Here is a 26,354-nt window from a genome sequence, read left to right as displayed (position 1 = left end):
ACTCAAGCAAAATCAGATTTGGCATTTTATAATGTATTGAACTGCATAGATCTCCTGTGAGCTATCTACGCCTCAGCTCTGCTCTGTATAAATAATTAAATTTTAATAAAAATAATTTTCATGTTCCAAGTAAATGGTAATATGTTTCATTGTAGCTATGGATTGGTTCAGGCTTCTCGGGGCATCTTTGAGGATGACATTTAAAATATATACACGCAAAAATTTTTGCCCTTTTAGATAGTAGCATCTAATTATGGCAGAACAAATGGCCAAAACAGCAAAATTGGATATAATTCAAAAGAGCCATAACAACCTGAATACAAATAGTTGGTTTAGTTATTTAAGCCCTCCAGCAACCCCAGTTACTGTTCAGTACTCAGCACAGAAAGAATCTATTATTTCCCAAAATGGCAGATGCATTTTTTTTGCTACATACTCAATGCTCTAATTTTTAGTCGGCTGATCATGCTTCAAAAAATGACTTGCTAATTAAATTACACTGCAAAACGTTTTACTCACTGCTTTGAAAGATTTGTAGGATCTACAAGGATAAGCAATAAATGCATCGGGATTGAGAATGCTTTCAGCATAAAAGCGATGACTTCGGGCATGGTTGCAATCAAAGAAGGAAAACACTTCTGTGAAAACAATTTCCAATTAACTGATACTATGAACCATTTCTTAGAAAAAGTAATTTTAAATGATAGTTTTTTGACTTGGGTCTAGGTCACCAGACCTTGTGTGTAGGCTTGGATATTCCACATTTATCAATATTACATATCATTTTCTTGTACGAAAGAATTCGTGTGACTCTAAAGGGACATTCAATCAGGATAAATAAACAAATGCAAATGTAGGTGACTGTGCTCTGACACTAATATCCCCAACACTTCCCAGATCTCTGATGTAAGCACTTAGAGCTCTGAGTATCATGGTGCACATAGCATCTCCGCCTTAGACCAATTAATTCTCCGTATCCCTGTTTCTGCAGGAGTGACTGAACTCCCTCCTATTCAGTCATAGAACAGCCAACAAGGTTAACCAGTGCACACCTTCAGCTGAGCTTCCAGGTGAGACAGGTGGGAGGTATTGTAAAGAATGCTACAGACAAATTAGTTTTGCCATTGTCAGGCATAACATTACTGCTACTAATAGGATTATTGCAATAATACATAAAAGTTCTAAGTACATTTGTGCATTCTCAAGTTATCATAGCATTCCAGTCATTTATACTCTCTTTTCCTTACATAAAAATGTTTTTACTCTTCGACATGGACTATTCTTCCAATGACCTACCCAGCTTGGCTGACTTTTGAGAAACCAGAGTTTGGTTTTAGTGTATGTGGTAAGTCACTTATCTATAACTGTGGCCTCCAAAGAGTCACTCCTTCCTGGGTCCTCACCCCTTTGCAATATCTTGTTACTCTTCTTCCCTTCAGGAGATGGAGTTGTTTTGGTTTTTTTTTTTTCCCTTCTGGGTTGGGGTTACAGGCTAGTCTTGTGACTTCTTTGACCAATAGGAACTGACACTGTGTGAGTCAGTGGGGGAACTGACACTGTGCAAGTTCCAGGGCCTTGGTCTTCAGAGACCTTCCAGCATCTACTCTTGCTTTCTTGGAACCCAGCCTCCATGTTAAGAAATCCCGGTTAACTGGCCGGGGAGAGAAGCTCTGAAGGATAACAGACCACTTAGAGAGGAGAGCTAGTACCAAGACCCCAGACGTGGAAGGCCATCTTGGACCTTCCCACTCAGCTTAGCCCAGCCCAGCTCCCAGCTGGATGCAATCACATGCATTCGTCCAATGGACACATCACAAAGCAGAATCTCGGCAGAACTCTGCCTGCATCTTGAGGCTTAGAATCATGGGCAATAAAACCAATATTCTCTTAAGCCACTATGGTTCATTATGCAATAGATAACTGAGGCAGCATAATTTCAGAAATGCAACATAGCAGAGATAAAGAATTGGCATCGTTTTTTTAAAAGGAGGACTTCTCTTACATCAGGTTTCTTTACATACAGATTTATATTCATAATTAATTGTGATTTAGACAAGACGGTTCATTAGAATATTGGGAGCTATGAATTTTAAAAGTAAATGGTTTCTTAGTAATAAATATAATGTAACAGAATATCTTGAAGCTTAAAAGTCATCTAAAACTTAACATGAATGATAAATGTGCTTTTAATCCAATAAAGTTGTAGGAATTATATCTCAAAATGATAGCTTATGATAAATGTATGTTTTATTTGAATTCATTCTTTTACAGAATTTAAAGTGCTCAGTATATAACACTTAATATAGTTATGTAAAGGAGTCTTATGATCTATATTTTATCCTAATAGAACTAATTTTAAATCATAATATGGCAAATAACGAGAGAGATAAGTTTTATAATGGGCCTTTTCTGAATGAGTTTCGCTTACCTGCACTAGGTCAAATTGGCTTTAATTCTCATTTTGAGTATCCATAGTTTCACCAGTTTTTTTTTTTAAGTAGTCATTGCAAACAGATATTTCTAATTACATTTACTCTTTCAGAACGGCTATTAAAACTTTGTAACTTATCTCTAGTGAAGAGGAAAGTCGAGTTACTCTCAATGTCACGATCTGTGTGTCTTTCCTCTACAACAGCCAAATGGAAGATAAAATAATTACATCATCTAGCTATTCTGACCACATGGGATCAGGTGATGGGATATTTAGAATCCTCCAGATATTTATTATGTCATCATACGTTATATTACTGTGCATTATTATATGTTATGTATGACATAGTTCATTATTTACATGATGATGATATGTAGAGATAGGGAGAATGGAACTCCCAAATAATAACTTTTTGGTGTCTTATAACTAAGTGCCTTATAGATATTATTATTATTATTATTAGAAACCACTTTAAAAGGTTAAATATTATTTGTTTAATTTGTGATTAATTTAATTTGTGACTCACAGTGGTTCTGTTAAAAAGCAAGTCAAACCATGCCCCTCTCTGCTCAAAATCCTCCCATGGCTCCCCCTCACTTGAGTAAAAGCTGAAGTTTTACTACAGTCCATAAGGTGCTGTATTATCTCCCTCTGCCCTGTTCCTTCTCTAACTTAACATCCTACTACTCTCCTGTCTTTCACTTCATTTCAGCCACAACAGGCTCCTCACTGCCATGAACTTCACAGGCTCCTGCCCCAGGCCCTTTGCATTTGCTATTCCCACCCCTCAGCCTGGAATGCCTAACTGGCTAACTCCTTCAGGTCATCTTTTCAGTAAGGACTTCCTGGCCACCCTATCAAAAATCTCCTTCCCCTACGTCACCCCCACTGTCACCAACGCATCATATTCCCATTACATGCTTTGTTTTGTCTCTTAGCACTTATTCTATTTTTGTTTTTCTAGCAAATTAGAATATTAGCTCCATCAGGGAGGGACTTCTGTCTTTTGTATGCGTTCCTACATCTGCTATTCCTAGAATAATGCTTGGCATATAGTAAGCACTCAATACATATTTGTTGGATGAATACATCCTCCTTGTTCCTACTGAGTGCGTACAACATGCTAGACATTCTGTTAGACCCTGGGGTTGCAGAGGTAACTAAGACGTGGACCCTGACTTTGCAGATCTCACAACTGCTGGGAACTTCATACATGCAACTGTGTTTTGGGCGAAAACATATTTTTATATTATATTATATTATATACAAAAGGACATGGATTCTATCCAAGCAGGGAGCTCACTGAATTTATAACAGCAGTCCTCATATTTTAGAAAGTATTTAGTTTCCTTGTAAATACTGAGATCAAATTTAAATAAAGGTGTAATTAAATCTTCACATCTTGGCATGTGCTTCCCTCCATTTGGGTAAAAGTCAAGGTGGCCACAAGCATTAATAGTTCCAACACCTGAAATTTAAAAAAGCAGGATAAACGCTTCTAAAATTCTCCTCCATGTTTCAGTGTAGTTTCAGTTTGTGTTAAAAACTTACCAAGCTCGAAGAGGAAGCGAACTTCATTTGTATGAATAACATCAACAGAATTGGCATCTGAGGGGTCCAGCCTGACTTCATTTGGAGTGCTGTGGAAACCTGGCCCAGTTGGGTCCAACCCTAGGAAAAAGCATAATGTGTATTAAACTAAGACATACAAAAGTACATTGATAGTACATGGATAGTGTTATTTTGGAAGGATAGATGGTGAATGCAAGGTATTCTTTCTTATATGATTTATGTAGGTCAAACACCACTCAGCTTGAGGGTCAGATACATAAACTGTAGGGTCTGTTTACATTTATAAATTCAGGGTCTGTATATACTGCAATGTCGGATTCCTACACACAAGTGAGGCTGTGTCTAGACAATGCCAAAGTAGCTAACGGAGTCAGAAAAGTCAAGGTGGCTATTCTAGGATCTGTACATGCAATATCATACATATAACTAAGGTTACGGATTGTAGACCATCTTAAAAGTAACATTTATATGTAAAAATATAAAAATAAAAGATGAGAGCTCTTCAAAATGTAAAGATGGATCTCAAAGCAACACAGTTAAAATAATAGAATCATAGTCCTCAGCTAAGGCTCACTTAGTTCCATTCATTATAAGAAAAACAAAAGCCCGAAGCCCAGGGAAGTGAAGGGACTTGACAAGGCCATCATATGTTAGGTGCAAAATGGACCAGGAGCCTGGTGGCCAGACTCTCAACCCATTGTCTGCTGTTCAAATGTCTACTAAAACAAAGGTAAGATATCTAGGGTCCTTAAAATGTTATGATCATTCACATAACTCATTTACACGTTTGACAGTTATTTATCAAGCACTTACTATGTGCCAGGAACAGGGTTCAGCACCTGGGTACAAGGAGTAAGGTCTAGCCTTGTCCTCAAGGAGCTTTCTGTTTGGTGGGGAAGGCACTACAATGCAGTGTGCTCAATGCTGAGACAGGTGAGCACAGGTGTTAGGCAAGTACAGAGAAGCAACACGTAACCCAATTTTGGGAAACTAGGACATGCGTCTGCTGGAGATGAGAAATACAAGCAGAGATGTGAGGGAACAGAAGGCCAGCCAGGGTGAAGATGGGGTCAGCAGCATCCTGGGAAGAGGACAGAGAATATACATGACCATCAGGCGAGTGGGTTAACCACATTTGGGAAACCGTAACTAGCTTTCAAGGGCTGGTGCACAGAGTTTTAGAATTTGGTGAAAGATGAAGATAGCATTTTAAGCAGGAGCCAGATGCGACCTGAGCCACGATGAGTTTGGACATGACTTGGTTGTCGATGGGCAGCTCTTACAAGTTTGCAGAAGGGGAGATTTACGGTCAGATTTGTATTTTAGCAAAGTCTCTTTGCTGTTAAGTGGAGAGCGGGCCCCAGAGTGGAGAGGACTCAGAGCTGAGCTGCAGCTGGCCTTTGGGGAAATGCGGCATGAGTGAGAAACGAAAGTGCCGCAGTTGTGGGTGTGCATTACTCAGCGCAACAGCCTGTCATACGATTCAGGTTTTGTTTCTATTTTTCTGGTTAATACAAGCATGGAGAGAGAAATGACAGAATGAGAAGAGGAGAGGAGAGAAGAGGGGGCCTAGGATAGAACCTTGAAGAATACCAACGAGTAAGGGAAGGCGAAAGAAAAGGCACCTGCTAGGGAGCCTGGAAAGAAGCTGTCAGACAAGAACAAAGACAACCAAGAAGATGGGGAACCACAGGAGCCAAGAGGAGAGGGGGTTCCAACAGCACAGAGGGGCCAGCGGGTCAAATTCTGCAGAGGGGCCAAGGAAGGTCAAGACGGGAAAGGTCTGGGAGAGTCCCACTAAAAAGTCAGAGTGCAGGGAAGGGATACAATTAAGTATCATCCTCAAAACCCTAATTCATAGGGTTCACTCTGCCACTTGTTTTTAGACTTAACAGTGTATCCAGGGGCAATATTCAAAATGTTCACAACTGCAATGGCACGGGCCTTAAACAAAGCAGTTCAGCACTGCCAGCTACACTGGGCGAACAGGACCATCATCAGGGCTCTATCTCATTCTGTGTTATTAGTTGGTATGGAACTGCAAAGCATGGAGTGCGTCATAATTCAGTCAACCGTCCCCGACAGTGGATGATCACAGCTTCCATTACTTTGCCACCACAGATAACGCTGCGGTGAACACCCCTTGAACGTGGATTTACACACTCACACTTTGGAAGCGTTTCAGGTTTTGGTTTGGGGGAGTCACATTTTCTCCTGTCTTACATTTGCTTCTGAGACTCCGTTTGGCATTCAGATACTTGACATTTTGTGCATAAACAAATATGTAAACAAACCCAAGGCCCATCTGCAGGGCTGACTTGCCAGTTATCCTTCCAAGGCCTGGCGTCCTTGACCCGGCTTCCCCAGCCAGATGAGCTCCCAAGCTGCGGCCAATCAAGTGCACTTTGGAAGGGGAATATCCAAATTTTTTCTGATAGGATTTTTTCAAAGGAAAACAGAACAACTATTTTTAAAAGAGCAGTAGAATGGTTGAAATAGGCTTAAAATGAAAAAGGAGCTGACACGTTTCTCCCTCTCACACCCAGGATGGGGACTGGTAAAGTGACAAAGCGACCCCACGTTCAACTACATCCTTATCCAGCTGAAGCAGAGAGCATCAGGTGGGCTGGAGGGATGCCTTCTGTCAGAGTTCTTCTCCCTGTGCTAAGGGGCCTCAGAGTCCTCGGGAGCAGGAAGGAGAACAGGCCAGTGACCATGGCTGTGGCTTCCAGCCTGTGCCCATCCCTCCTGAGACCCAACCCATCCAGCACGCGCCCAACACAGGGCAAAGGCAGCTCACGCCCACGCTATTATCCACCTTGCCTGTGTCTGTCTTCTCCACTTTAAGGCAACTCTAGCAAATGTCTGGGATGATTTTGGCCTTCAGAAAAAGTTTTTAAGAATATTCACAATGAGACTATGTGGCCTGAGAGTTTACACACACACACGCACAATCAACTTAATGGGGAACAAAGGAGCAAACATTTTTAGTTTCAGCAAAGTTTCAGGCTCTCTTCATAATAGTGAAAATCATGCAGTTGCCTTCACTTGGATAAATCTGTCATTTGATCAAATCTTCTATTTATTTTTTCACCAGTAATGACAGTATTATGTGCTGCATTATGAAGAGTATTTTTACATGTGAATGGCTGCCCCAGAGGCTCCTGTCGTTAGGGGGCCCTGTCCCCCACTGCTGCCACCATTTAAAACCTCTGCTTGCTTTCTTATCTTCCCCTACAGACTGTGTCTGATATTGGTTCTCACCCTCCCCCCCTTCAGCTTTCTCCTCCTCCTTCCCCATCTACCTGTAACCCTATTCCAGGCACCTGCTTGCCCCAGGACTAATCCTGGTATCCTGTGATAAAATGACAGAAGAGGGGGCAGGGAAGAGACTCCTACCTGTTCCTTAGCTGCTCCTTCTGCAGGTCTGGCTCCTGAATTACTCTCGGGGGCTCCAGGCTCCCTCGCCCTAGACCTCGCCCTAGACCTTCTCCTGCTTTTCACCTTGGGCTTCCGAGGGGGCGAACAATTCACTGAACATTAAAGTCAGCCAACACTTTCCTCTTCAGTTCAGCAAAATCTCCTCCCAGCTTCCTACAAGCCACTCCTATTTATTTCCTGGACCTTTAAGAGCCTGCAGTTCAGGCCCCAAGATCAAGGAAGAAATTCACAAAAGCTTAGGACTGGTTTTTCTCTGAAGAGGCGATGAATCTGATTTTATCCTTTGTGGACAAAGACTCACTCTGAGCTCTTCCTTGTACTGTAGTGTCCCTGACAGAGCGGCAAGGGCAGGCAGAGGAGTGGGGGGCAGACAGAGAAGTGGGTGCAGACAGAGAAGTGGGGTGCAGATAGAGAAGTGGGGGGCAGATAGAGAAGTGGGTGCAGATAGAGAAGTGGGGGGCAGATAAAGTGGGGTGCAGATAGAGAAGTGGGTGCAGACAGAAAAGTGGGTGCAGATAGAGAAGTGGGGGCAGATAGAGAAGTGGGTGCAGATAGAGAAGTGGGGGGCAGATAAATTGGAGGGCAGATAGAGAAGTGGGGGCAGACAGAGAAGTGGGTGCAGATAGAGAAGTGGGGGGCAGATAGAGAAGTGGGGGGCAGATAAATTGGGGGGCAGATAGAGAAGTGGGTGCAGATAGAGAAGTGGGGGGCAGATAGAGAAGTGGGGGGCAGATAAATTGGGGGGCAGATAGAGAAGTGGGTGCAGAGAAGTGGGTGCAGACAGAGAAGTGCGTGCAGATAGAGAAGTGAGGGGCAGATAGAGAAGTGGGGGCAGATAAATTGGGGGGCAGATAGAGAAGTGGGTGCAGAGAAGTGGGTGCAGACAGAGAAGTGCGTGCAGATAGAGAAGTGGGGGGCAGATAGAGAAGTGGGGGCAGAAGAAGGTGAGTATTTGGCTCCCTGACTCTTCTCCAGGCTGTTTCCTAACTGGGCTCAGTGTTCTACGCCACCTTCCCTGACCCACCATCTAAGTGAGGTGCTGGTCCTGTCACGCCCCCTCCCGTTGCCTTGGAATTCTCCACAGTACTGTTTCCACACTTGGCCAGAGCAGAAACACTGTCTCACTCACCATGTACCTTCAGTGCCTAGAACAGAGCCGGGACCACAGCAAGTGCAGAGTGAAATAGTTGTTGGATGGAAGGAGTGAACTCTCCTTAAGAATCTGAAAGCGTCATAAATCTTTAGACTTTACTTCACTGCATTTCACGGTGTGAAATTACTTTCTATTATGGTAGAGCTTTTGGAGAGTTACAAATGTCTCAAAGTATATCCCTCATAAATAGCAAAGTCTGTTTTATTCTTTTAGAAAACGTGTAGGTTAAAGGGTCATGCCTGGACTGGCCCATGGACCTAATTCACTGCCATAGAACCCAGTTTCTGCTGGAAAATGCATTTCACATTCTACACAAATAGCATCCATAAGGCAGAAACAGTTTCTTCTCTATCATTAAGGATAGGTTTACAATGTGATGAAAACGAATGGAGATGGTCCTACACACTGACCTTGGCAGTAACCTTGGGGGGTGGGGAAGGATTTGGTGAGGAGCCTGTGAAGGGACACTGCCACCATGTGGCACTTTGTAGAACCACAGGCACTTCTTTCACAGGAAGTAACTTCCCTTTTTGGCTATCATACACCAATGCTTATTATTTCACGTGTTCAGTATATGTGTAAACTAATAAAAAAGAACATAGAATTACCCCCAAATTCTTGGTGTTATGATACAGAGTCAGTTAAATATAATTTAAAAAAATCAACAGTTCTTACCACAAGAACATCAATACAATAAGCTATCTCAGCACCAACAGCACGGAGATTGCTTACAGCATGGATATATTTCAGCAAACCATTAATCCAGTGTAAATTAATGCAGTTCACATCTTCTACTTTTAGGAACACCTAAAAAGATTTATTGTAAGTATTAAAAAGTAAGAATTAAAGAAAATCAAGGTGCCTGAACAACTGATTTCACAATAAGAAATAACATTTGCAGGTATTGAGAACCTACTACATGCTAGGCCCTGTCCTAACCCTTTTACATATACTAACTTAATACTCATTTAAAGAGAAGGAAACCTAGGCACAGATAGGTTAATTAACTTGCCCATGACCACAGAGCTAGTAAATAGAACCATAATATGATTTCAGACAGCCTGACTCTACCACACTATATGGCTTATAAATAATTAATTGCTTACTACGTTAGCAGTCTATTGACCCGGGTATAAAAGAGAGGAAAATTAATTTCATGGAGTGAACTTGGAAATGTTTTCCTTAAAATAAATGAGAAATTTATCACACCACTCAATCTTTTGTCAAAGATGAGAATTTACCAAAGAATAATTATAAAAATCTTCCATCATAATCTGTGTGATTCATAATAAGTGAAAATAAATGGGAAATGGGTAATTCATTTGAGGCCTTGGGACACGGACAATGTGAATAACTGAATGGAGAATTTCCATGAATACATTAGTACCTTGCAAAGTACATTCACATTAAACATAAAGCTTTCATACTAGTGTAAAGAAGCCTTTATTCACATCATACATTGCACGTCTTGCTGCCATTGCCATCTGATTTCCATCCAGGTATGTTGATATGGGTGATCTTGTCTGTTCCGAAGTGTGAGGCTTGGAGAGTTAAATAATTAGCTGCATTGATTTCCTGTTTCAGGTGAAAAGAAATTAAGGTAAAATAATTGAAAATTATTTACTATTTAGTAAAATTATTCTAAATTTGCTCAAAAGTCTTCCTCTAAATTTGATTTTAACAGCCTTCTTTAATACATTTTTATCAAAGAAATAGTTACTGCTACATATTGCAAAAGTACCAAGAAATTATTAATGCATTACAAAGTGCAATATACAAATTTTATCATAAAGGAAATAAACATGTTTGGTTTTGAGGCAATGTTCATAAGACAATGTTGGGTCAGTTTCGATCAGAATTTCAGTAAGCCTTACTTTGGTATAGTATTTTTCAGTTGTCAACATAATTCATGAGAATTATCTTACTGGAGACTTAGAAGCAAGCTGCAAAGGTGGCAGAATAGATTGTCCACCGCACTTTATGGATGAGGAATAGAGGTTAGACTTTCACCACATGAAATACAACAGCTTATTAAAGAGAATTTTATGGGATTATGTTAAATATTGTTTTGTATTTCTTGTACTTTGTTGGATGGTTTTTATAACCAAACTCTCGAAGTCTTATAGAATGCTATGAATTTAAGTGATTTTGTTATTAAAAGAAAAATTAAAAGTCACAAGTATAGGGCTCCCCTGGTGGCGCAGTGGTTGAGAGTCTGCCTGCCGATGCAGGGGACACGGGTTCGTGCCCCGGTCTGGGAAGATCCCACATGCCGCGGAGCGGCTGGGCCCGTGAGCCCTGGCCGCTGAGCCTGCGCGTCCGGAGCCTGTGCTCCGCAATGGGAGAGGCCACAACAGTGAGAGGCCCATGTACCGCAAAAAAAAAAAAAAAAAAAAAAAGTAAATTCTTGTCTGTGGTCCAAATTTTTATAATTATAACTTTCAACAACTTATGGAGAAGGAAGCAATTCTACAAGTTCATTCATTCCATTCTCCTTTTTTTCTAGTACATGTAGGCACTTAAAAAATCAGCTTCAGGCCTGGTTCCCATTCTCTGAAATCCAAGGATCACCATTACGTATTGCTCTCACTGAGACAGTAAAACTGGTACGTGTATCCCAATATAACAAATATATGTGTTCCCACAACAAATAATGCCAAGAATTCACCTTTGGTACTGATGACTATTTACCTCTAATCAGGTTAAATATTGGATTATTTCATTAACTAGTTCAATTTTATTTATTTATGATCCTATATTTCCGAAATGTCTAGTTGCCACTTTAATGAATTTAAATTTTCTGAGAAAAAGATGACTTAGGGGCAACGTGAAGACAATTGGGTTTTCTCTCTTCACTAGCGAGTCAGTATTTGGGCTGCTATAGACAGAATGACATGCTACTACTTGAGGTTTATTGAATACATACCCTTAAGCTCCTTACATGATAAATCACAGGACACATTTTAACCAAAGCATTTATTTCCCTCTGGTGGATTTTATATTTAAATTTTACGTGACAGTACATGATACAGAAAAGACAACCTAATTTGACATCTGAAGAGAGCTGTATGAGAAAGTACTCTGGACACAGAGAGATAATAGAAATAAAGGGTGTTTGTTGGTCTCTGCTTCTCATACCACCACTAGCTAGCTAACCTAGGACAATACACTCTGAATGTGACTCCCTTGTCTATAAAATGAGGAAGTTGAACTTTGTAATATAATATCCTTTGTGGTTCTAAAACAGTCTATGCTTTGAATTTTAAGAGTCATATTCACAGATATTTGTGTAAGTTCTTCTCCTGAGGGGAGGAGGGACCTCTCTCACAATAATTCTGGTGCTGTAACCATAAAACCACACTAAAGTGATTATTTCTTACCATCTATACTGACTCGGTGTTTACCACAGCCAGGTGCTGACTCTTGGCACCATCCAGAAAGGAACTCTTCTCTTGAGCAGGATATCATGAAGTAATTTTAAGAATGGAGCATGACTGGAATTGCAACTAAAAAAAAAAAAAAAAAACAAAGCAAAGAACCCGTGTGCTTTGGTGAGTAAAGGAGTTGATTTAGGTCCAGTCAAATCTGAGACCTTGCAGCGGCAAAGGGAAATGAATACCACTGTTGTTTCAAAGAAACCCATCAACTGAGATCAGCTTCCCCACCCCGCCCCAACCCCTCACTGTGGAAGGGAAGAACAAGGGAGCAATAATAAGGAGCTGCTTCACCTTAAAGATGAAGCCCCACCCTTGGGCTGGGAGACTCTGCAGAAAGGAATAGGACCAGCTGACAGAAGTTGAAGAGTTCAATTTAAGGAGCAATTTTCTAATAAGTAGAATGTCCCCAAATTAGAACTTATTGATTGATTACTTCAATAATACATTTGATGGGACTTCCCTGGTGGTCCAGTGGCTGGGACTCCATGCTCCCAATGCAGGGGGCCCGAGTTCAATCCCTGGTCAGGGAACCAGATCCCACATGCCACAAATAGGAGTTCGCATGCCACAACTAAAGATCCCCCATGCTGCCCACATGCCGCAATGAAGATCCCGCATGCCGCAACTAAGACGCAGCCAAATAAATAAATCTGTGTGTGTGTGTGAGTGTGTGTGGTATGCGGGTCTCTCACTGTTGTGGCCTCTCCCATTGCGGAGCACAGGCTCCGGAAGTGCAGGCTCAGCGGCCATGGCTCACGGGCCCAGCCACTCCGCGGCATGCAGGATCATCCCGGACCGGGGCACGAACCTGTGTCCCCTGCATCGGCAGGCGGACTCTCAACCACTGTGCCACCAGGGAAGCCCAATAAATAAATATTTTAAAAAATAATAATAATACATTTGAGAACGTTGTTACAGGGAAAACACTTATTATAAACAGGATATTAGGGATTTAAATATTGAATCTGCCCTCAAGGAGACTACAGTCTAGTAGAAGTCATACATCATATACATAAAGAGCTCTAAAACCAGACAGAAGGTAAGATTTATGAACTGAGTAGAAAGGTAATAAATCCAATATCAGTGGCACTGTTTAAGGAGAGCCTGCATGACTATTTGGGGTGACGTAAGAGAGATTTACACATCTGATAGAAAGTTAACTATTATACATGACCTTCAAGATCCTTTCCAACAAATGCTTTGTGGTTTTATTAAAACTATCACTATAGTAAGGATTTTTTAAAAAACAGGATTGTCTGATTTTCTGTTCCACTCACAGCTAGTTAGATACTTTTTTCTTGCAGAAATGTAAGAAATCATTTTCCAACACAAGCTCTTAAAACAAACATTCTTTTCTTCAATAAACTTATTTATTAATTTTTTGGCTGCGTTGGGTCTTCGTTGCTGTGTGTGGGCTTTCTCTAGCTGTGGCAAGCGCGGGCTTGCGGAGCACGGGTTCTAGGCGCACGGGCTTCAGTAGTTGCAGCACGCCGGCTTAGTAGCTGTGGTTCGCGGGCTCTAGAGCACAGGCTCAGTAGTTGTGGCACACAGGCTTAGTTGCTCTGCGGCATATGGGATCTTCCCTGACCAGGGATCGAACCCCTGTCTCCTGCATTGGCAGGTGGATTCTTAACAACTGTGCCACCAGGGAAGTCCCAAAACAAACATTCTTAATTTACTTAAAACATGTTTCTGAGAATTCAACCAGTTTTAAAAAGCCAATACAGCACATTTAAAACTATTCCTAGAAAGGCAGGTACCAACGTTCCTTCCAGTATAATCATGATGGATTTTTTAAAGTAAAACTTAATTATTTTATATAATACAAACCAGAAAAATGGGACTAATGTAATAAACTTACATACATCTATAATTTCCATTTGCTCTTCATACTATTCTGGTTTTAAAATTAATTGTTCAGAATCTTATTTCACAGTCACTCAACTTTTATTGACTCCAATATTGACAGTCTTGGTACAAGTTATAAAGCCTTATGTGGCGTGATATATAATTAAACTACTTCGTCTCTTAACTTATATTAATGGGTGCACGTCAGAGAACACCAATTCTCTCTGAGAAGAATGTAAACTCACGTTAATTTATTGAGGAAAAGCCCACCAGGGCCATTACCCTCTTGGCCTGTGCCTCATCTAGTGAAGTGCTGGCATTTGCAGGCCGTGGTTGGGAGCCCTGCAGCTCAGTCTACAATCTTCCTTAATGTAACTTCTATTAACAGTAAATTCATATTTAACTAGCCTGCTAGGTACATTTTTCAAAATGTAAAGCCACTGGATTAGATTAAAATACAGCAGGAAAAAAAAAAAAGCATTAGTATAAACATCTTTTCCTGGAACTACTCACAAGCTATTTTGATTAGCATTTTAAATAATCCCCAAATTTCTCCAAAAGTCTTCACCAATGCCTAAGCTCATCCATTTTATGTGGGCTTTCGAAGATTACTTTTATTTCTAAATTATTGTGGTAGGGGAGCCTCTCAATGTTGTTTCTAAATACTCATACATAAATTCAGTTGAACGGTAATGGGTATGGTCCAACCATTTTTAGAACACTGAGTTACCAATAAATAAGTAGCAGGATCTGGTCTGTTGTTTATGGGTCAAGACACTTACTCTGTTCTTACACCTAAGGGCGATAAGGCCCTAGCAAATGATTTAGCCACCCAAACTGACAAGAGGCTGCTATGTAAACTGGAAAGCAAATTTATTAATGTGTAAAGGAAAAATTCACTTCTAAGGAGAAAAGATACTCTGGTGCCTGATAATTATGGTCTCTCCCCTAGGCCAGATCAATAATGTTCCTGTTACTTGGTGAGCATAGCATCTGATCAAGGATAGCTAGTTGAATGATAGTTATGGCCACTGTTATCCACCTAAGAAAAGACTGATGCATCTATCTCCACAGTAACAATATCCCTGAGGCCACTGGTTAGGTACATGTCCCCCCTAGACGGTGCTGGAGACACTCTGACAAACTCTCGCTTCCCGAATCTGTTTATAGACACCATACAGTCATTCCCTTTAATACAATCTTTCAACAAAGGATGACTGCGCATCACATAGAGGCTTAGGGGTTACTCATTCAAATGCTTACAAGGGCCAGCCAGTCACGGAAATAAGTGAAGCAGATGAGACGTGAGAGAAATCAAGTGTCAGAAAAACAACCAAATTTACTTTATATTTTCTGAATGTGTATTAATATAAACAGGTATGTACGGTTTTTTAGAGACACATGAAACTTTAAAATAAAAAATAACATTGAAAAAGTAGAAATATTTCATTACTTAAGTTTTCTTTCATAATTTATTATTTCTTGACTTATCATTGAACCTAACATATCACCATCAGACCATGTAAACCTAAACCACAAATCCTTTAACTAGGTGCAATAACCGGATTTACTCAATTTCATATGCAAAAATGGAATTTACAAACACCAGTGCTACTTAACATGTATAGACTCTCTTTACATGAGGGTTATTGTTGGACAAGTGTTCAGTTATGACATTCCAACATCACTGTATTTAATTTTCAGTTACTTATTGTTTTGCAGTTCTACAACTTCAATTTGTCGCTTTTTCATATTATCAATATCAAATTATAAAGGTAGGCTTTCTAATGTTTCAATGTTAGTTTATTTTCATAGAGTCTGCTGTTGCTAAGATTTTTTTCTTTTTTTTGAAAAAGAATAATATGTCATATAACCTATGCGCTTCTCTTTTTCTGCCTTAATATCTGCTATTATATCCATGTAAAACTAAAAATCTACACAGATATATCTTTGTTTTAAATAATCACACATAAAAGTGGTTATAATTTAAATTGTTTTAAATGTTTGCATTATGTTTCAAACCGAAAATTCTCACAAATGAAAAGCTTAGATTTATAGCTCCATCCATTTAATCCGTCCATTTTTGCATTTACGTCCGTTTATTAAATATGCAAGTAAAGTATGAAATACCTAACGCTAAGCAACGGTGATTCCGTCATTTAAGAAACACAGGATGAAAACACCTGATTGCAGACTTTCCTGGTGGTGCAGTGGTTAAGAATCCGCCTGCCAATGCAGGGGACACGGGTTCAATCCCTGGTCCGGGAGGATCCCACATGCTGCGGAGCAACTAAACCCATGGGCCACAACTACTGAGCCTGCACTCTAGAGCCCGAGCCCACAAGCCAGAACTACTGAAGCCCATGCGCCTAGAGCCCATGCTCTGCAAGAAGAGAAGCCACCGCAATGAGAAGCCCACGCACTGCCACGAAGACCCAACGCAGCCAAAAATAAATAAATAAATAAAATTTAAAAATCCCAAACGTCTGATTGCTTTAACACTACACAGAATTGATAGCTCTCACTGGTTATCTCCCCCTGGCTCTACAAAATCAAGTGTGGACCTAAAATGGAATCTTTTCCCTGCTCTCGAATGTCATGTCATTTTCCACAGCTGACTATGAGGAGCCTTTTCCAAAGAAGACTTCACTCCCATTTGTTTTTAATTGAGGGGATGGTGTGGGGAGAAGGGCAGTAGGGGAATGCAGGAAATTAAATCAAGTCTAGTCAATTCTTAAACAAAGATAATGTGTTCTTGCCACCTGTCAGTTGCAACCTCCTAATTGGCAGGAACCAAGTTTGCACCGAGGTTGTGCACAAGCCTAACTACCCCATTACACTGTGAATTCTTCAAGGGCAGGGCCCTGTTTTATTTATCATTTTAGCTCCAACACCTAGCAGAGTGCAAGAGAATTAAGAAGAGTTTAGTAAGAGTGTTGAAGGAATTAATGAATGGGTGAAAGGCCATTAGTTGAGATTCTATTTGTAGCCATGGCCATAAGTCTTTTTAGAAGAGAAATGAAGACAACATCTCATTAACCAGGACTGTAGGTAAGCCCCAAAGAAGAATAATTACTGTTATTGATTTTAAATACAGAAAATAATTAGTGAAAATAACTCAAAAATTTGCATTCATCTATTGAGATCTGAAAGTTTGGGTTGGTTTCTGATGACCACAGGATAGGGATGAAAGAAATACCATTGGATTAGAAACTAAAGTTTTGCCATGTCAAAGACCATTTTGATCAATTGTTAGAATTTTTGTCCCCTTTCAATTCCTGTGTTGCATATGGCAATATTTTAGAATAAGGTGGGGTTAGAATTGCTTTTTATCCAATAAAAAGGTAAATGGAAGAATTGGGTTACCTTCTATCTATTTTTTGGAGACAAAGGTGGGATTCTGTTGAAAAGAAAACTGGACCAAGAAGGGCATAATCAACTCATTCTCATCATTCCTGATCTCCATCTGGTACTTAAGTAGATCCTTTGTTTTAAAATGAGCACTTTGGGATGTACTGATGAGTTAGATGTTGATCAGTATATGTCCCAGGATTTCTTTAATGGCTTTCCTTTGCACAAAGAAACAGATGTCTCTGAGCAGTTTATGGAATTTGCTCATGTATTTTTTTTATTATTATTTTTTATTTTTTTTGCGGTACGCAGGCCTCTCACTGTTGTGGCCTCTCCCGTTGCTGAGCACAGGCTCCGGACGTGCAGGCCCAGTGGCCAGGGCTCACGGGCCTAGCCGCTCCGCGACATGTGGGATCTTCCCGGACCGGGGCACGAACCTGTGTCCCCTGCATCGGCAGGCAGACTCTCAACCACTGTGCCACCAGGGAAGCCCTTTGCTCATGAATTTTGATAAGGCTTTCCATCGTTACTGCTTTACTTATAGTAGTACCATTGTTCATCAGAGCCGTAACATCAGACATTGCTCAAAGGTTACCCCTTCACAAGTGGAACCAAGAACTAAGTTGCTTAGGTCAAAGACCTATATATCTTTTGTCAACATTTAAATTTTTTGCATTTCTTAGACAACATAGGACAAAATCTTACATGGAGTTACCAATAAAATCCTCCTCATATACTTTCTGACTGAACTCAGCCCAAGTAAATTCCCCAGCCAGTGAGACCACATAACCAAGCATCACGATAACTAAAGAAATATATCCTAATACTAACGTCCGTATTACACAAGGAGAAAGCTACTGCCCACAGAGTCAGCAGAACACAGGAATTGCATGCATCATAATACAAGGAGACAAGCCCAATATGGCTTTGGCTATGTAGTATCTAAAGCTTTACCTACAAATTCAAGGATACCATATGAATATTTTCTCAGGAAATGCCACTTCGTGTGAACCTGCCATTAGGATGAAAACTTAGCAATAGTATAATAAATTTCATGACTGGATACGAATATTCATGTGACCTTGACTATAAAAGGGTTTTACTCAGAGGGTCTATGCTAGGGCATATACCTTAAGGCAGGGAAACATTAGCAGTAGCCCTCGAAATGGCCATGACTTGGTAATGTCTACTGCAGTTCTTGGGAGTCAATCAACGGTGACTACTTCCTCACATGGTCTGCTGCACAGATAAGCACCACATCTGATGTAGCTAGAAAGAGTGCAAAGAAGGGCAACAGCAACTCAGGCAGGGGGACAGCTTATAAAAGTGTCTGGGAAAGAAATGATTCACAAATTTCCTAAAATATAATTCAGGGACCTGCGAGCTTATGAAAAGAAACCTGTATAATCCACCTGGATTCAGACGTTACACCATTTACTTGAAAACGGAAATATGTCTCTCTTGTTTTAAGCGGAAAACAACGGGCACCAATTAAGTTAATGGAAAAAGAGGGCCTCAGACTAGTGGGACGACCCCAGTTGGACTACACCAAGTCCCTTGAGAAAGGTCCCAAACATAGAACTACAGGAACATGTTGAGAGACCACCAGTTATCCATCAAATAAGAATCTAAGCACCTATATTTAGTGCTTTCGAGCGCCTCAGTTTTTACCATATCTTGCTTCAATAAATGTGAACTACTGCTGAATTATTTTATAGCCCACTAGAAAAATGTTGCTCCATGATATTAAATTCACCAGCCCAGAGATGCTTTCTGGAATATCAAGCAGGTACTGAGTCTTGAATTTGTGCCACAACATTGCAAACACAAGCCACAATTTCTTCTGCTTCACACTAAGAAATCAGACGGTGCTGAGGGAGCAAATGCTCGTTCTTAAAGGACAACGTCATCTTCACAATGGAACCAAATAAAGGAAGCCCTTGATCCTATCTCAGAGTTGAGAAGTTCTGGACATTATTCTAGAACTTTTATATAGAACAATTATGTCTATATAATTTACATTGATCACAAGTTGCTTTCTGGACTACAAGGAGGATGCATGCGCTTTGAAGTAGTGGACAGAGAGAAGACATTGTAAGAGTCTTAGTGTAAATAGTTAAGGCTGGTGGGAGTAGCAAACAGGTGGTTGGATAAACAGGACCTGAACTTTCTGACAGGAAGAGCAAGGAGAATTCCAGCCTTATTCACACGAAGTCAGGTGTCAGAACCTTGGTAGAGAGGAGGTATCCAGAAGAGGATATCCAGGTTCAGGAATATGACCCCTCATAGCCAGAACAGTGTCCAATGGTTTTTTTTCTCCAAATAGGAAGGAGACCAGGAAGAGGCAAGAGAGCCAAGCATTGCAGGTTTACAGGGGGGAAAAAAACCCCAAAACTGCTGACAGAGATAGAGATACATCAGTATAATCCACACTTCCCCAATTTCCACAATATCCTACAGAGGAGTGCAACTGAAAGGTATGAAAAACAAAATAATTATCTTTGGCTCTCAGCCACCAACAACAAAATAGACTTTTTGTGACACAACCATAGTTGTATAGTAGTTACCTGCAACTGGCGGATCACTAGAGCAGATGGTTTCTGACCCAGAGTCTAAATGAGTGAATCAGTTTTGTCTACGCTGATATCGGGCAGTCTGTGATTATTTGAACTGTCCTTTGCCTCCAGCATTTAGTCAAGTGGAATGGATGATGTAGATAACAAGGATTATCACTTTGAAGAAAACTGCCATTAAGGCTCACCGGGTTTCTTATCACTCCAGTATCAATTGTCCCATATTTAATTTTTAAAATCAAAGTCTGTCCAGTGAAGACAAGAAGATGGTGCCTCACTTGGCTTCAGCTGTCTCAAGTAAACTGAGAATTCACAGGACAGTCATTAAGGCTGCTCCCTTACCTGTACCTCCCTTCACATTTTTTTTTTTTTTTTAACAGATTGGTCTTTGCAAAAAACTATAGAGTTACCAGGGTTGTTTCCTGCCGTGGGTGCTGAGGAATCCAACTTTCAAATACCCAGTACAGTGTGCAGATGGGCCAACAGCTCTGGAATGGCCACCTGGAAGATGTTTTCCCCCAAGGAACTAAATAATACCAGAACCATTAAAGTATTTCTCAGACTTAACTGAATATTCAATGTTCATTTGAATTTTGTTCATTGAATTTTGTTCAATGAACAAAATCCAGTGTTCATTTCAATGAGTATTTTTTTAAAAATTGTGGTGAATTATAGATAATGATAAAATCTATCATTTTAACCATTTTAAAGTACATCGTTCAATGGCATTAAGTACACTAACATTGTTTTGCAGCCATCACCACCATCCATTTCCAGAACTTCGTAACCCAGACTGAAACTCTGTACCCACTAAACATTAACTCCCCTGTCATTTGGAGCATCATTTCATACGCTTACTTGCCATCTGAATATCTTTGGTGAGGTGTCTGTTAAGGTCTTTGGCTGATTTTTCAATCGGGTTGTTTACTTTCTTGATGAGTTTTAAGAGTTCTTTGTATGTTTCTTACTCCCACCCCTGCCTCTGCCTCAGGTAACCACTGTTTTGATTATTTTTCACTGTGGATTAGTTTTGCCCGGACTTGAACTCGATATAAATGAATTATACAGTATGTACTCATTTGAATCTGCCTTCTCACTTCAACTGTAGCCTTGCCTAAATTTCCCATAATCATAGTACTCATTGCCCTAAAATATCCCATATTGGGTATAAATGCTCTAACACAGTGAATAATAAATGAATATCAAAGTAAGTTCTCAGACTTATAAATTGGCTTGATAAATGAGACCTTATGGACTCCCAGTTAAAATAGTTAATATGACCCAATGCATATTAAAACAGAGCCTTCAAGGATAAAAACTTACTATATAAAACCTAATTAACGGAGGGATGCTCATTCTCACGACTTCTCCATTTAACAGCCCAATTTCACCTGTTCTTAAACCTGGAATAAAATAAAGGGCGTCCCAAGGTGGATTACTACTTAACGCTGGCATCCTATCCATTAAGGCCTCATACTCAATACCCAATATTATTAAACTTACTGGCCTCAGTCAACAACTACAAATATTTTGCTCTTACAGATCTGGCTAACGTGTTCTGTTCGGTGCCTACTTCAGCAGACTCTCAGCTGCTGGTTGCCTTTACCTCCAAAGGGACATCATGCCTTTTCCAGGCTACCCGTGGGGTACCTGCAAAGTTTTGCTAAAGCACACAATCTTTGCAGACAAGGTCTTAACCATATCCACCTTCCTCCAGGAGCAGAGGTGTGAGATTACATTGATGACCTCATCCTCCAAGGAGATTCATTTCACACACTCACCTTTCTTTAATAAGAGACAAATTCTGAGGTGTTGCTACAGAGGCCAAGTGCAGGCCAGGATTCCAGGGCCACAGGTGGCTACTGCTGTAGGAGCAGAAACTTAAAAAAAAAATCCTTCCATTCTATAAGGAACAAAAACTCTTAATTCCTTGTTTTAACAAGTCAATGGTCCTTAGACTAGCCCCCTTATCACCTATTACCAGTTATACCTAGCCTCCAGCTAAACTAACCAGTCCCTTATCTGCCTTGATCCTATGGAGTGGGGGAGAGGAGATCAAAGGACAAATATACCATGCTTTAATATTTTTCAAAGTTTTTAGCATTGTTGCATGTGTAGTCATTCAGTCATTTGTTCATTCATTCACTTACATAATCATTCATTGACAGCTGACAGTGCTGGGTCCAGTGCTCGGCCCTGGAGTGTGAACAGTGGATGAAGCACCACTTCTCTCTCTAGGAGCTCAGTTACCATTTGAAGGCTCTTCTCAAAAGAGGCAATGAAAAGGAAAGATGCTAGTTGTTTTTCCTCAGTTTTTAGTTTTATCCAAGTTATAACTTAAAAAGTCAAATTCTTCTATACATTTCTGCTTCTATCTAGTCATGACAGAGTAATGGGCACTGGACTTGCTATCCCACTGAAAACAAGGAGAAAATGGGACAAAATATATGAGACAACTTTTTCAGGCACGGAGGACAGGCAGAGCAGAATCACAGCCTCTGAGACAGGAACCACAGGTAGGTGAGCCTGCGGCAATTTTGTTTCTGTTGCACAGCGAGGTAAGTCCCAAGTAGAGAGAGGTGAGATAGGTGGTTTTCCTGAGCTGAGAAGGCACAGACTCAAGTTCCAGGTAGCCAAAGCAGCTGTAATTTGTGGGGCGGGCTACTTAAGAGGAGGCTTCTACCCAACAGGGTGGGAGAAGAGGCCTGAGTGGGGGGTGCAGGGTAAGAAGTAGGGGTGGGGTTAAGACCTTCAGGAAAGCCACGCCTTAGTATACAGACCACACCCTAGAGTAAGGGCCCTGCCCTAAAACTAAGTTCATAATGAAAATAGAACCGCCCAAACAATAAAACCAAAACCAACAAGATCAAAAGAATTTCCTAGTAATCTAAATGACTGTTGGGATAAAATGAAACACTCTTTAATAGAAGATGTCATAATCAAAATTCATTACAATGTTATCCCACACAATATGCAGCATAAAATCTTAAACACTGAGGTGTATACATATAATAAAATACTTGGTACGCTGAATGACTGAACTGCCGTTATATGCAACACAAGTGAATCTAAAAGACATTGTCTGAGGCCAGAATCAAGTGAGTACACACTGTATAATTCAGTTATATAAAGTTCAAGTGCAGGCAAAACTAATCTACAGTAAAAAAATAAAATAAAATAATCAAAACAGTGTTTACCTGAGGCAGAGACAGGGGTGGGACTAAGAACTGACTGCAAGGAGACATGGGAAACTCTCAGGAATGATGAAATTGTTCTATCCCTTCCTTTGAGTGGTAGTTACATGGGTGTTTACCTTTGTTAAAACTCATCAAACTGTTCACTTAAAAACTGCATTTTATTGTATGTGAATTACATCTCAAAAATTGATTTAAATTTAAAGAAAAAAAAACAACAGCAAAGAAAAATATAGAACCATGTTTTATATAGCAACACTGAGTTTTTCATGCAAGTCAGAGAGGAATTTTTACTTAGAAAAAACAGGTACATTTATTGAAGTCTTTATAAGTTGATTTACACTGCCTTGAAAGAAGTGATTGTTAAATTTTAGGAACTTTGGAAGCTAGCTGTTAAACTATTGTTAGCTCAAAATTGGCCATGGTAGAAGTCTTTGCAACACATTACAAATCAGGCCTCCCCAAACCCACTCCCACCCCAAGAGCTGGTTTATTAGCACACGACTGGATTTATGATTTGTATTTAAATAAAGATCTGCTTTGCATGTCATGTCTAGAGTTATGGTCAATAAACAAAGCAAACTTTCCAAAATATAGTTCTAGAAAGATTACTTGTAATAATGGAGACTAACAATAACTCCTTCCCTGCTCCCCTTTTCATCTTATCACCACTACTCCCAAGCAATGATTTCAACTCTTTTGGCTGTTTACTTTTGGATTTGCCTTCATGTCACTAAATGATACGCTCATGCTGCTACTTATTTTTTCAGTTTTGGCATTATCTACTGATTTCCCAATACGGAAGATATGAATTTAGTCTTCTTTTCCACAAAACGCCTGCCACCATCAAAAACACATTTCACACCACTCCCATCCTTGAAACATTGTGTTATACTTTTAGTTAGATCAATATTCAGTATTTACACTAATATGGTTATGAAAATATCCACAGATGATCTGTCTAGTATTATGATTAGTATTACTTTTCCTTCCTTGCACAACTTTTTGTTTTCCCTGGAGTTAGTGATATCCTTGCGGTTTGCTTCTTTCATTTGCTTAGTTTTCTATGCACTTATCACTGATTTATACCAAAAAATTTATCCCAATTGTTTAAAACTTCTCTCAATAGTTCCAACATATCAGGTATTCTAGCAATTTAATCTTCTTGGAAACATCTCTCTGGAGGCTGCTCTCATTTGGATTGACTGCTCTCTAGGCTGGTACATAGTTATGATTCCGGAATTTACCTTCCCCATATCTGTGAGATTCTCATCACCTCTCTTGTGAATTGTGAAACCAACTGTTGGATTGTTCATCCAAGTATCGCTGTTGTTGTTCCTTAAGCACGAGGACCATATCTTAGTCACCTATGCCACAACTATCATGATATCCTGATAGTAGGTGCTAATTTTTCACTTTAAAATATAGGGAGAGATAGTCAAACTGACTGTACGTAAAGGATAAGAAGGTTATACTTATTTGGACATTTTAATTTAGAGTTGACAAAAGCACCGAGAATATGTCCCTACTAATATAATTTATAAAATATTTTGAGAAAGAGGAAAATAACTCAAAGCAAATCCGTTTGTGTAAGAAATATGCTATATGAGTACATACTATGTGTCAGGCATTGTCTGAGGCACTGGGGAGATTGCAGTGAACAAGAGACAAAAATCCTCTACATTCTAGTCGGAACGATAGATGGTGAATATGACAGAATTCATAAATAAGTAAAATATATCAGATAAGTGCTAAGACATAAATAAAGCAGAAAAGAAAGACAGGAAGTATCAGGGAGCCTACACCAGGGCAGTAGCCATGGTATAATGAGGAGAGGTTCCAGATTCTGCATATATTTTGAAGGTACAAACAACAGGATTTGCTGATGGATTGGACACATGAAGTATTGTAAAATATTCAACTATTAGGATATTCTTGGAGTCAACAGACATTCAGCCCAATTTCCCTTCATCAACAGCACTGCACTAGGAAATACTCCAATCACTTAATTCATGAAACAACATGAATTCTGACATCATGAATTCTATAGATGTTAAATGATAAGGAGATAGGAATTTTTAAGTAAAGCTTTAAAGGAAACACATACCTGGTGATAAAGCTGATTGGCAGGTCAATTACCAAAGATCCTAAGTAGAATGACTTCACTTTATTCGATGGACCAATAATTCATGAATGAATATTTGAAGACTAAAGACAAAGACTAAATAATCAAGATTAACACACCCAGAAGTTATATAAATAATCAACAACTTAAACTAACATCAACTTTTCATGTGGTCTCAGGGTGAAAGTCTGTTACTTATATTTTTTAATTCAAAAATAAAGAAAATGTGTTGATTAACCAATAAGGCTCTTTTAAGTTTAGCAAAAGTAAAAACAGTACTGTAATGTTACTGAAATTTCACTTTTATGTCCCTTAAACTTTATATTTTCTCAAGGGTACATGTGACACTAATTTGAAAATAAGCATCAAATACATGGTATTTGAAAATTATGTATGGAGCAATTGGAAAATATATATGGAGAGAAATTTTAAATTTATACTTACATAAATGGGAAAGGAAGGAGGGAAGAAGGAAAGGGAGGAAGGGTCACTCTTACAATTTTATCATCTTGTTCAAGGTGGTACCAGAGAAATCCAGCAGATGGCACTCATACATTTTTCTAAATATGATGCTGAATTAAAAACAGAATTGTTTAAACTTTGTATTTCAGACAAGAAAGACCGAATAAATCACAGTTGAAAGCAAACACATTTCAAAATTTTCTATTACCATGGAGAAATAATGCTTTTAAGCTACTCTAATGCACATTCATGGCTTGCAAGCAACTTACAATTTTCACTTCCTATTCTAGCAGCTGGTGGAAAGTAAGCATTCATAATCATTACCTGCCAATCAACAGCTTGATAATAGAAAGCTGTAAGTTGCCATTGAGAGACTCACAAACTTTTCCCATGATGGAATATGGGATCATTATTTTCTTCCAGTCTCTTTTCAATGCTTTTATTGGTTATTCTATATAGATGGGTTCTGAAATTAGGAAACATTATTACTACCATTTTCAACTAAGTAAACAGAGGCTCAGAAAGAGTAAGAAAATTAGGGGATATGGTAACTCAACCAAGAAAGAGAATCAAAAATAAATGAACACAGTTTCTTTAACTGGATAATCAATAAATCCTCAATTAATAAATATGGGTTAAATGAACAAGTTAATTCAAGTCATACTTCAACGCACATTTATTGAACACTTCCTGTATGCTGACACTGTTCCAGGCTCTGAAAAAAAGTGGTGCGTAAGACAAATTACATCCCTGCTCTCATGGAACCT

At 39.6% G+C, this 26,354-nt stretch overlaps 1 protein-coding gene across 1 annotated transcript in view; it reads right to left on the bottom strand.

Annotated features, from left to right (window-relative positions):
* The window catches only part of PNLIPRP3 (pancreatic lipase related protein 3), a gene marked incomplete at both ends in the record, with an annotated part of 33,002 nt that extends 7,023 nt beyond the window's left edge, over positions 1-25,979 (bottom strand). The window contains 8 exon segments of the mRNA XM_082672972.1: positions 520-638; positions 3,735-3,899; positions 3,983-4,102; positions 6,326-6,434; positions 9,273-9,404; positions 10,056-10,172; positions 24,248-24,338; positions 25,912-25,979. Coding sequence (XP_082529098.1) covers positions 520-638; positions 3,735-3,899; positions 3,983-4,102; positions 6,326-6,434; positions 9,273-9,404; positions 10,056-10,172; positions 24,248-24,338; positions 25,912-25,979 — 921 coding nt within the window.
* Positions 25,980-26,354: the final 375 nt, after the last annotated feature.

The sequence above is a fragment of the Grampus griseus genome, assembly GCF_964374135.1.
Source record: "Grampus griseus genome assembly, chromosome: 16".
Taxonomy (NCBI): domain Eukaryota; kingdom Metazoa; phylum Chordata; class Mammalia; order Artiodactyla; family Delphinidae; genus Grampus; species Grampus griseus.
This window is presented reverse-complemented; position numbering and strand designations above follow the sequence as displayed.